General features: G+C 25.6%; 1 protein-coding gene across 3 annotated transcripts in view; it reads left to right on the forward strand.

Annotated features, from left to right (window-relative positions):
• Nucleotides 1-13,848, forward strand: part of LOC136075005 (NACHT, LRR and PYD domains-containing protein 13-like) — a 75,977-nt gene that overhangs the window by 48,631 nt on the left and 13,498 nt on the right. For all 3 annotated transcript variants that reach the window (XM_065787197.1, XM_065787196.1, XM_065787195.1), the window contains one exon: nt 53-100. In XM_065787197.1, coding sequence (XP_065643269.1) covers nt 53-100 — 48 coding nt within the window. The remainder of the gene's footprint in view (nt 1-52; nt 101-13,848) is intronic.

Below are 13,848 nucleotides of genomic sequence, written 5' to 3' on the forward strand. Positions count from 1 at the left end.
TGTGTTTCTCACCTATGCTTATTAATAGTAATAATTTCACTATGTTTTTTAGAGACATCAAGTTCATCAGAAGCAGATAACAGAGTTTCTGTCAAAAAAGGTAATTATAATACTGTCTTTTTTTTAAGTTACTTAATATTTAATATATTTCAAAATAATATTCAACAGTTGAGTATCTGTGTTTTTTGTTCACTTAAAAAGTATAATAAAAACATATTTGTTTCATTTATTATTTATTTGTTTAACTTTTATTTTATTTTCTTATATAAGAATTTGTTACGTTGAAAGAGTAAGATTACTTACTATTTTTGTAATACTCTTTTGAATATAATTTTTTTTTTTTGTACTTAATAATTTTTATCAAATTTATAGTTTCAAAGTTTTATCATTATTTATAAACAATACCTTTAAAAGCATTTTTAATGAAATTTTATTAATAATCATTAACCAGAGACCCATACAGAACACATACATTCAAATATATAAAGTGACTTACGGATGAACAAACAACATCCCAAAAGCCCATACAGAATAAAAACACACAGATATATAAAGTGGATTTAAATTGAAATTAAAAAGCACACTCACTAATCTTCATCAGCAGTATTGTGAAGCAGTTCCGCATCCTCTTTAAAGATTATTTTTACCTTTTTAGTTTAACCATAAAAGTTTGCTTTCAAATAATTTGCATGGTTTTTTACCAGGTAAATCTTGCTTTACAAATTTACTTGAAAGCCAAGATATTGTAACTCTGGCAGTGGATCAAGGTTATCCTATTGATATCCTCTTTACTGACTTTTCTAAACCATTTGACAGAGTTCACCACAGAAAACTTATATTAAAAATTGAAATGTATGGTATAATGGGATTCAATCTTAAATGGATTGAGTCTATTTTATCAAATAGAAGGCAAAGAGTTGTCCTTGAAAACATTGCTACTACGTGGCTTAGTGTTTTAGGTGGTGTATGGCAAGGATCTGTTCTCGGACCAATATTGTTTTTAATTTAGATCAATGATCTTCTGGACAAACTAAAAAATCAATGCAAGCTCTATGCTGATGATTGCAAAGTTTTCCACATAATCCGTGATAACAGTAGTAATGATCTACAGGATAACATAAATTCTATTTTTAATTGGTGCAATGACTGAAGTATGCAACTAAATATAGAAAAATATTATAAAAATAAAATAAGACATGTCAATAAAAGTAAAAAATTAAATAAAAATATCAATAAGTATTATATTTCTGATTATCAATTGAGTACTGTGGATTGTGTAAATGATCTTGGTATCATGTTTAAAAGCCATCTGAAATATGGTCATCATATATCTGCGTGTTTCTAAAGCAAATAGAATTAAGGTCTTATCCGACACATGTTTTCATTTTTAAATGCTGACATTGTTTTATGTTTCGCTAGTACACCCTCGTCTAGAATATGCGTCTTCTACTTGAAATCCATTTTTAAAAATAGACATTAATCTTATTGAAGGATTACAGCAGAGCAAGAAGATTAATTCCAGGATATTTAGAGCCTCTTTATGAGGAAAGATTAAATAGACTTAATTTAACAACCTAATCTATGAGAAGAGAAAGAAGCAATTTAATTAACTTTTTAAAATGTTTTAATAATTCTTTTTTTCAGCTAAATACAGTATTTTCCCTAAGGAACTTTTGTCAACCAACTGGACCAGCTGGAAGTGTTTGTGACTATATCCACAATCATAGATACACTTCTGAGATCTCTAGATATAGATACACTTCTGAGATCTCTAGATATAGATACACTTCTGAGATCTCTAGATATAGATACACTTCTGAGATTTCTAGATATAGATACACTTCTGAGACTCGAGTAGATAGAATTTTTTTACCAATCGTATTATTTCAATCTGAAACAATTTTCCGTTTGATGTGGAACTTAATTAGTCTGTGTTTATATTAGCAAGATGCTTTTAAATAAAATAGCTAATTATTTTAATTAAAGTAGTAAACTAATAATTAAATTAATTTTGAATCTCAGCTTTATTTTTAATACTGTAAAGTATACATATCACAACAGTAACTTTACGAAACTGTAAATTACAAAATCAAATATTCTTTACTACAAAAAGTTAATAAACTGTTTACTTTCTGTAACTTGATAAGAAAGCATAAGATAAAGCAATGAATTAGCTTTATCAACTAACATCTATAGTTTTCACAAAAGTTTCATCTTTTATTACTAATCTTATGATTAGCTAAACTTTTTTCATTTCTGATTCTAAATCCTAATTTTTTAATTAAAGTATTTTAATTAAAGTGGGAGTTGTTTAAAGTTTTATTTATATTATTTAATTATATAAGATTTTTTATAAGTAAAATGAAAAAAAAGTCTAAATTATTTTTAAAAATTTTAATTTTATAAGCAACAACTTTAAACAGCGATGGTCTCTTATAAGAATCATTATATAAGAATCATTAAGATTAGTTGACTCGAAAATTAAAAAGATTTTGTTAAGAAGAAAGAAAAAGACAAACTTTTTTGAAAGTTGTTTGAATTTATTGATAGATTTATTGGCTACTTTTACAATAAGTTTTTATCTTAAGTTTCTTCATAGTTAGGTGAAGATAATTTTTTAGTGCGTTGTTAAAATATACAAAAATTTTCAAAGCATATTAATAGCCGTGGTCAAGTTTTCAAAGTCATATAGTATTTGCGAGGTCATATTATGACGTGAAATCGCATGCCTTCTTTTCCAAGCCTGTAGAAATAAAACCTTTTTGTGTTTTTGAGTTCAGGCTCATGTAACGTGGAAAAATATCACTAACTAGACACTAATGTATATCTGTTGTTATTGGATACTAGGAATAATAGTAAGCTTTTTGTATGCACCTGACACAAACAGAAAAATGACTAAAAATGTTATATTTAGCAGAAACATTCTCAAATCATTTAGCTGTGTATAATCAGCTGATTTGATTTCGGATATATAGAGAACTCTAAAAATATATTTAAATCTGATAAATCCGAAAACATAATTAAAATCCAAAAACATAATTAACTAAAGCAAAAATTCCGAAATTGGTTCTTCTAAACTAGTGAGTATTCTTCTTTCAGAATGATTTTTCAAACATTAAAAACTGCCTCAGTATTTTGATGCAGATTGTCATATATATTTTTAATTATTATTTATTCTAATTCACTCTTAACTGCAACCAACCAATATTAATTTGATTGTTATTAGAAAACAAAATTACATTAAAAAGAAAACGGTTGACAGAAGTTTTGAAAAATTGTAAGTTGTGAGCAGTTCCATATGAAAACATCCATTTTTTTTACTATGTACTTTGAAACTGTTGTACTCTGAACTTTCAAGTTTAAGACAAAGAATATAAAAAACAAAAAAATCTAAGATGGTGTGCCACATAATTTTTTTTTTAAATTAGTTGAAATATATTGAACTGACCCTTTATAAATTGTATTATAAGTTGTATTTAATTTAGTTAAAATATAATGAACTGACGCTATATAATGGTTTCTAAAACATAACAACTATAATTTAAAAAGCCTACTGTATCTGTTTTTACAGCCTGAAAATGTGTTTTTTATTTCAATTAAAATTAAATTTGTTGTAACATTAAACTGATTATACTCTGTTTTGGGTAATTCCACATCAAATCAACTAGTCCTTTCAACCATCTTCCTTTTTGTTTCATGTTTATTTTATTTATTGAAAAAACATTATAAATGAGTGGAAAATTTCTGCTGAAAATTTTTAGCAGTTATCACTTTTTATATTGACTTTTTATAAGTTTCCTAAAATGACCCAGTTTTTGAAAAAACATTTATTTTAATCAAATAAAAAATGACCGCAAAAATATGAAAATAAACATTTATTATGCTTTTTTGATGCAGAATCCAATAAATCTACTTAAAATACTAAAATAAGAAAAGAGCATGCTTAAAAGTTATTAAAACAACAAGTTTATATAATTTGTTTCGGGCCCCCAATATCTCGAAACACCTTTTTTTTTATGCTTTTAACATTTTAAGTTACTTAAAAGCTTACATGTCATCAAAGATCTCACTGGAAAAATAACATTAACATAAAGAACTATAATTTCAATGATAAATCACTTATTGAAGACATTAGTAAAAAGTTTTGCAAATACAATAAAAATAAATTAACAATAATTTATAACTTATATTATATAACTTTAGTATTCACTAGAACTAGAGCAAGCTCTAGAAAATATAGTTTTTTCAATATGTTGAAAATAAAATATTAGTCTTCTATTTGAGGCCAGTAAAAAGATGTTGAGGGAACCTTTGGGTTAGTTAAAACATGTTGATGGAACTTTCAGAGAAGCCTTACTTCAAAATCAGCTTCTTCTAGATTGATTTTAGTTATGATGTTGATCCACCACTGCCATTATAGACCCAACCCTCAGAATTAGGGTCAGTATTTGGCAATACCGACCTAACTGCTGACCTAGAAGTGTTTAAGGTGGGCATAAAATGGCCGACCACATTTCTATGTTTTATGGTCAAACCTTTGTTGATGACATACATGGAAACATACATAAACTTGAATGTTTTCGAAACATCTTGGTGCGGAAAAATAAGAAGAATATTCGTGAACACTAAAAACCCTCCAAATATACAAATAAACTAATTTTATTGGTTTAAAAAAAACACTGACTAAGTGAAATAATGTTCTAGAGTAATCTGTTGAATTGTTTTAAAACTTGTATTATTAAGATTTGTTAAGTTTTGAAATTCCAAGCGTAAGTTGTTTTAAGAATATATTATCGAACTAACTATTATTTTAATAATACTATGGCTCATTCTCGGAGCCACATTCTCTTTATTACATTCTCAGAGCGACATCTGCAAAGCCGTAAATCTTTTAAACTATTACTATTTGTTTACAAAAATAAATGTTTAAAATATATATTTTTTAAATTGTTTAAATTTTTGAAGTTTATTATATACTATAGATTTTATTAGTATATTCTTATTTTTTATTTAAAAAATTTTTTATTTATGTAGTTTTTATGTAAATGTAATTTTGTGTATCTGTTTTTTATTCTTATGTAATCTTTTAAAGCAATTTTTACGATTTATTTTGTAGACAAAAAGACTTTCATCAATAATTGTGTTTTCAATGAAGTCATTAATAATCATCAAAGTTATTAAAACTCACAACAAAACACAAATATATATATATAAATATATATATATATATATATATATATATATATATATATATATATATATATGTACTCTCAAGTAATTGATAGAAGTGGGTGGAGCGGATGTTTATTAGTTGATTTTTAGAAAATTTTCCCATCCACCCTAAGCTCATTAAGCCCCTTTTGTTTTGAGAAATAGTTTAAAATTATTTCTTAAAACAATAGTGAAAATCGGAATTAAGAATTAAAAAACATACTAGTAACTGATAAATATTTTCATTCCAACATTTCCAGCGCTAGCAAAGTATGCTAATTTTCTTTTTGTTTTTGACTCCTTAAATAAAAGCTTACCAACTCCTATCACAAACTTGTTCACAGAAAGTAGACTATTACATTCCTACTCTACTAGAAATATACGCAATTGAAAACTAAATTTACCATATTTTAAAACCTAAAAGGTAAAAATTCAATTGCATAAAACAATTTTCATTACCATGGAGATGTATATAGATATGTGATTTTTTGATTTGTGATTGATTGGTATTGAAAAAATCACCTATATAGGTATTTAAACAAATTTAAAAATTAAACTTCAACTGAAGATAACTATTGATAGTCGAAACATGTATTGTTTTGTTGTATTGTCAATGTATTGTTTTGTTTAGAATTAATAAAATGGTTTTATTAATTAAAAAGTTTGTCTTGTTTATTAAAATACTTACATTTTTTGTGCTAAAAAGAAAATTTGGATATATAATAAATGACATTGCACTTAAGTATACACATCTTTCAAAGAAAGATTTCAGAAGATTGGAAAAATTGAATCATAAGTTAAATAAAGCCGCTTTAGATATTGTGTTTTTGAATAATTGCAGAATTTGTGGAGTTTTACCGAAATTTATTTCATTTAATTTACGTCTCAAAATTTGATTCTCGTTTTATAAGAAAAAGATTATTAAGGAGTGCATTACAAAAACGCAGCAAGGAGAAATTACAATTATATAAGAAAATTAATACTTTACAAGATCGCATAAAAACAACTATTTCTTCATTCAATTGGTTTATTTTAATTAAGGCGCTAAAATATAATACAGAAAAAGAAAAAGATAAAATTATAAAAATACATGAGAAGAAATTAAAAAGATATTTACTCTACTTTCGAACTAATAAATCGCTCTCTTCAAACAAAACTGAAAAATAATGAAGATTCAGGAAAACCTAAAGCTGAACTTTCCCATTTAGCAAATTCTTATATTTACAATTGTCGTCCTTCTCAAGAAACTCTGAAAAAACATGGAATATTAAAAAAACTTTCAAATAATCGGGATATTATTATTCTAAAACTGATAAAGGTAATGGAGTAGTAATATTAGATAAAGAAATTTGTGTAAATGGTATTTATAAAATTACTAATGACAAAACAAAATTTAAGCAACTTAAGAAAGAAGTAACCTTAAATAGAGAAATTCAACTCCAAGTTAACTTCCTCCGAGGCTACCATAAACTTCAGACCTATTGTATCATCTATTGGTACCTACAATTATCAACTAGCCAAATTTCTCCATTAGTAAACACAGAGTTTTGCACTAAAGATTCATTTTCCTTCGTTAAAAAAATAAGTCAGGTTAATCTACATAAACAATTTTTAGTATCGTATGATATAACCAGCTTATATACTAATGTTCCGCTTCAAGAAACCATTGATATGGCAGTTAATTCGATTATGCTTAATAATAAAAATTTTAAAATTACTAAAAACGATTTAAAAAAACTATTTAACTTTGCTACCTCGCAAACGCATTTTCTTTTTAAAGGACATACTTATGATCAAATAGATGGTGTAGCCATGGGCTCTCCACTAGCACCTATTCTTGCTAATTTGTTTATGGGTCATTTTGAAAATGACTGGATTAAAAATTGCAATGGTGTTAAGCCAGTTTTCTATAAACGATATGTTGATGACATTTTTGCTGCTTTTCAGTCACAAAATGAAGCACATATTTTTCTTGATTATATTAATGGTAGGCACAGTTCTATTTCTTTCACCATGGAACAGGAAGTGAATTTGAAAATATCCTTCTTGGACGGAAATTTACACAAAATAAATTCTACAGTAACTACTACAGTTTTTCATAAAAAAACCTACTCTGGTCTACACACCAATTTTTTTAGTTTCACTCCGCTTTCGTACAGAGTTAGTCTTATCAAATGCCTAATCGATAGAACATTTAAAATCAATAGTACTAATCTAGGGTTTAACTCCTACATAAACAACCTTTTCAAAGTATTTCAAAGAAACATGTATCCATCTTGGCTAATTTTGAAAATATATAAATCTTATTTAAACAAAATTAACACAAACAATCCATCACAACCAAAAATCAAAGAACCTTTATCTTACTTTAAACTTTAGTTTTTAGGAAAAATATCTGATTTAACTAAAAAAAGATTGAATTCAATTGTTAAAAGATATTGCTGTTCTGTAAGTTTTAAACTAGTTTTTGTCTCACTAAAAGTTTCAAAATATTTCTCCTCTAAAGGTCCTATTCCTCTAGAGTTCAAATCGTTTGTTGTCTACAAATTCGTATGTGCAGGATGTAACTCCTGTTATAAAGGCGAACCTACTCACCATCTCAAGACACGGATAACTGAACATTATAAGAGAGACAAAAAATCACATATCTATAAACATCTCCATGGTAATGAAAATTGTTTTATGCAATTAAATGAAAAGTGTTTTTCCGTTTTAGATTTAGCATCTAATAAGTTCGAATTAAAACTTAAAGAAAGTATATTTATAGAATGGTTAAAATCGGGTATGAACAAACAGGTCAACCATGTCCAATTGACACTTTCTGTTTAGTTATTACTTTCTATATATATTTTTTATTAATCTATTATTTCGTCACTTCCTATTTGTTTTTTTAGTATGACTTGTTATTCTTATAATAGTTTTTGTTGTATTTTTGTAATTAAATTAATAGTTTGTACACAGATAATTACATTTTGTATTGGTTAAACAAATTTAAAAATTAACTTCAACTGAAGATGACTATTGATATTCGAAACATGTATTAGAATATTGTATATGTTTATTAGAATATGTAGTATATTGTTTTGTTGTATTGTCAATGTTTTGTTTAGAATTAATAAAATGGTTTTGTTAATTAAAAAGTTTGTCTTGTTTATTAATATATATATATATATATATATATATATATATATATATACATATATATATATATATATATATATATATATATATATATATATATATATATATATATATTACTTATATATATATATATATATATATATATACTTATATATATATATATATATATATATATATATATATATATATATATATATATATATATATATACTTATATATATATATATACTTATATATATATACTTATATATATATATATAATATATACATATATATATATATATATATATAAACTTATATATATATAAATTTTATATCACTAAACATCTGTGGTATTGTGTAGCAGTTCCACTTTCTAAAGTATTTTTAACCTTTTTAGTTGATTTCTATCTAGTTAATTAATTTCTACAGTAACTCAATGATTTAATTAATTCATTTGTTTATCTTACTAAGAAGAATTGTTTCAAATATGTTAAACTTTTCAAACTACGCGAAGCATTAAATAGTTATTAAAAGAATTAACTTTTTTATTTATAAAATAATTAAGCTCAAATAAAACTAAAACTAGCGTTGGTTTTATTAGAATCTTGTTGGACTTATCGAGGCTGGGGCTCGTTTTATTTAGGAGGCCTTTTTTATTTGCCACAGCAGCATAAAAATGACTAATAAAAAAGTTTTCTTGACTATTTCGGGGCCCGGGTCTACAGCCCCCTCTAACCCAAATCCTTCTTAATCCAGCACTGAAAATAAGATGCGAGTATATAAATAAAAATTATATTATACTCTTTGATAAATAAAAAAACATTTGTTTACATATTAAGCACTCGTAAGATGTTACTTTATATAAAAAATGTTGCTTGATTAAAAAAAAATTGAAAAAGAGAGATATTTCGAAAATATTTGTTCTAAACGTAATTTATTTTGCTTTAAGTTTTTTCGCGTTAAAAGTTATTTTCTTCTCCTAGTTTTATTTTTTTTTTTTTGTAACTGTCTCTCATCGGTCTAATTAATTTTTTTTGCGTTTTTTTTTTCTGTTTTTTGAAATATTTTCAAAAAAAAAAAAAAAAAAAAAAAACGCGCAAAATAAAAATTTTGAGTTAATTCTATTTCCACGTTTTATATATATAAATCTATCATCTATTTAAATATGGAACCAATTAAAAAATTTTTGGTCCTAAAAATGGACAAAGAAAAATTTCTGTTGATGTGCAACTAAAAGTAGTTTATTTTCTTGTTGTTTTCAATCAGTTTCAAACTTGGACTTAGCGCGTTTTGCAAATGGGCTCCTCATATATAGTTTCTATAAATTACACAAAAAAAGTTTTTTTTTTTTTGTTTGTTAATGTTCTTTACAATGCTTACATAATCTTTTTTTTATCCATAGTTCGACATCACTTGAGTCATAAAACTTTTTAAGCAAATCTTCTTTGTATTTTTGTAAGTCTTCATACAATGGTGAAATAGCTTATAATCTTTTTTCGTTAAAAATCTTAGCATAGTAATCTCTGACTTGAGAAATTGTACAATAGTTCTTTTGTTGAACAGAGAAGTTGCTCTTTATCAAGGTTATAATTTCATCAAAGTTTTGATGAAATATAACCTTTCCTTTAATTTTGTTTAATTTCAGCCTTCTTTTAATTTTTTTTTCAATTTGTTTCTTAACACATTTTTGAGGAAATATTGAGGCCTTTTATTGTGTTTTTATGTTTTTGATGTCAGGTTAGTCTTATAATACCTTTGATACCTTATGATAACCTCCTATGAACCTTATGATAACCTCCTATAAACATTATGATAACTTTCAATGAATCTTATGATAACCTCCTATGAAAATTATGGTAACATCTTATTAATCTTATGAAAAACCTTATGATAACCTCCTATTAATCTTATGATTACCTCCTAATAATCTTATGATAACCACCTATTAATCTTATGATTACCTTCTATGAACCTTATGATTTTCTCCTAAGAATCTTACAATAGTCTTTGATAGTTTCATGTTAAAGTTTTTGAAGTTTTTGTTTATCATTTTCTTTAAATTTTGCTAACAACTAGCTTAAGTTATTAAATTTTTATTAAGAAATTAAACATTTTTTTAAGAAATTTCCAAGAACTTTCAGTAAAAAAGTGTTTTTTTAACTTAATAATCTGTTGTATTTAAAAAGGTTTTTAAACCAACAACTTTATGCTTATGTAATAAATGATAACAAATCAAAATGTTTGTCAAATAGAATAAAATTAACTCAAAATATAATTTTGGTTTAAAGCATCTTCAATTTTCATAACTACCAATAAAAATCAATTTCATGAAATTTAATTTAATTCATATTAAATACAGGAATTTTTTTGTTAAGAAATTTCAGAACTTTATTTGTAATGAAATTACTAATAATAAATAAAATTTAAAAATAAAATAAAATTACTAATAATAGTACTTCAATTATGATAAGTAATCAAAGTACTTTAATTAGTAGATGAAAAGATAAATTTGTTCAACTTAAGCTTGCCTTTTTTATTTGTCTGTATGTTTTTTATATTTGTTTTTTAATGTTATTTATGTCTATAAAATTAGTGTGTCACCTCTCCAAGGATAAGGAGACCATTACAATTTAGGAGACAGTTTTTTATTTATTTACTTTTTTCTTATTGGGGTTGTTGATCCCTTTCACATCATCTTAACTTCAAAACATAAAACTTGCAATAAAGACCACTGTGCGGAGAAAAAAGTTGTGTAAGAGCCATTGTTAAGAAGTTTTTTAGAAGTGATACTTTAAATAGATTTCATATTAAAAAGTTTTTCAGAAGTCATAACTTCAAATTTTAGTGAAAATAAAGTTAGTAATAAAATAAAAGTAATAATTTGAAGCCAAAGTAAAAGTTGTGTCAGATAAAATAATAAATAATAACATAACAACAAATAAAAAGTTTTTCAAATATATTAACATTAACTCCAATGGATTCATTCGGAACTCTGTCTCGTCGGATTTTTCTTGGTTTTTCGGAGTTTCTAAGATCGAGAGAAATCGAGAGACTTCGACGGAATTTTGACAACGTTTTTAAAAAATATCGATTTTTACTCCTAAAATAAATAAATTCTTATTTTGTTTCTACGCTGCTTTTACTATAGTTCTTGTTGTTTTCAAAATGTAAGAGTTCTCTTTGATCAATAACAAATGGCCTAACTGGACACGTCAAAAGTTGGGAGAAAATAGATTTAAAACCATCCAGTTCCAGACCAGTTTTGACTAAGATGTCGTTAAACTATCTTCTTTCAAAGTTAACAGCTCTTGATTGATATTCGATTAGATCCGTAACTCAATCTGAAATACTAAGAATGCTTTTTGAAAATTATGGGCATAGTTTGCTCAAGTCAGCGTTCACAATTGCAAAAAAAAATTCAGATGTTTCATGCTGAAGCCAAATATTTAATGATCGCTGAATTGGCTGCATTGAAACAAAAAGGAGAAAAATTTGGACTAACGGGTGACGAATGGTGTAGCAATAGAGGTAGAAGATACTACAATTTAAATGTTCATTACACAAGAACATATTGTTTAGGAATGGTGAGATTGCCATCTCCTAGTTCTGCCGAAACATTAAACATTTTGATAATGGAAAAATTAAAAGAATTTGGTATAGGTATTGAAGATATTGCAGGTAAAACTACAGATGGCTGTAGGTGGATGGTGAAATTGGGTACCATATTTAAGTTTCTACATCAGATCTGCCAGATCATTCAATTCATTTGAATGTTTTGTTATTTGATATATGCTAAAAAAGATTGTGAAATTGGGTACCATATTTAATCTTAATACCATATTCACATCAGATCTGCCAGATCATTCAATTCATTTGAATGTTTTGTTATTTGATATATGCTAAAAAAGATTGTCGCAAAATTGTGAACAATGAAACTGAATTGGATATTGAAACAGGAACGGACGCTGATGAATAGACTGAAGGAGAGTTTCTCATTGACTATTCAGAGAATGAGATTGAATATGAAGAAAATATCGAAAAAAGTCTACAGAAATTTGAATACTAATTAAGTTTTTGAAATATTCATCGTTTCGATATGCATTCTTAAAAGAAAAATAAACAAAATTTACGGATCTTTGCATGACAAAGGACTGTTGTTCAACTACTGTACTAGATGGAACAGTGTTTTTCAGATGATCAAAAGATTTTTCGATTGCTTAGAAGCTGTAAAAAAAAAAACACTCGAAGAACTAAACTGCTTATATATGTTAAATAAAATTGATTTGAGTTTCTTAAAATTGCTGTCTGACTTATTGGAAGTCATTGCTGACGCTGTAGTTCACTTGGAAAAACCAAATACAACAATTTTTGAGCGTGACATTGTTATGGAAATGTTAGCAAGGAAATTGAAGGTTTTAGAAACTGACATCAGTTCTAATTTTGCAGAGGCATTAATCTTCAGATACGAAAATCGTAAAAACATTATGTTAGTATCATTGAGTCGTTATTTGCAAAATACCAATTTATTTAAAAATAAAAACCACACATTTTTTTACTCTTCCAAAAAAGATATTCAAGTTTATGCTGCAAATTTATTTGATCAACTATTTACAACAAAAGAAAATAGTTTCCAACCAAAATCAGATGATCTCGCTAAGAGCAAAAAAGGAGAACCATCACAATCGACATCAATCAGCAGTTAAAAACACAAAAAAAATCAAAACCTTCACCGATTAGTTAAAAGAATATGAAGTTACTGGTGTGAAATCAGAAGCAGTCTTGAAATTTGAACTAGCCATCCATCTAGAATTCAAGCAACTTCCTCGCAAGCAGAAAGAGTTTTATCCTCATCTTCCAGATTTGTCACAAAGTTTTGAAGTTTGCTTTCTGATAAAATAAAAAATACTTTGATCTTTTTAAAATATTATTTAAAAAGAACTTCAGAATAAAATTTTTTTTATTTTCATTTTTTGTTAATTTTTACTATAAGTACCCCAAGAAGTCTTTATTACAGAGCACCACGAAAGTAGCATTTAACTGAAAGTTAACACCTTCCTAACCAATGCCGGTTACCAATACCATTTATTAGATAAAACTTGTTCATTAAAAATATTGTGATAAAAATAATTATTTAAGTATACTTAGAAATACAAAGCAAAAATTTTTTTAAAATTTATTATGAATTTGTGAATGATGAAATGTCGATAATGTGAATAATGAAAAGTCGAAATAATAAATATAATTAAAAAAAAAATTAAGTATAATTAAAAAATAATAACACAAGAACAATGTTTTAATTATCAACTAGATAGTTTAATTTTTTAATTTATAACAAAATACTATCGAAACTCCAATTTTGGATCCTTTTAGTAACTCTATATAAAAAGTTTGTTAAAAATATTTTTAATTTTAAATCAGTTAAAACAATTTCACAAGAAACTATTTAGATTTATTAGATTTATCAAAAGTTTTATATCAAGTTTATTATAATAAATATTTTACATTTCTATAAAA

This window comes from Hydra vulgaris, chromosome 01 (assembly GCF_038396675.1).
Source record: "Hydra vulgaris chromosome 01, alternate assembly HydraT2T_AEP".
NCBI classification, from domain to species: domain Eukaryota; kingdom Metazoa; phylum Cnidaria; class Hydrozoa; order Anthoathecata; family Hydridae; genus Hydra; species Hydra vulgaris.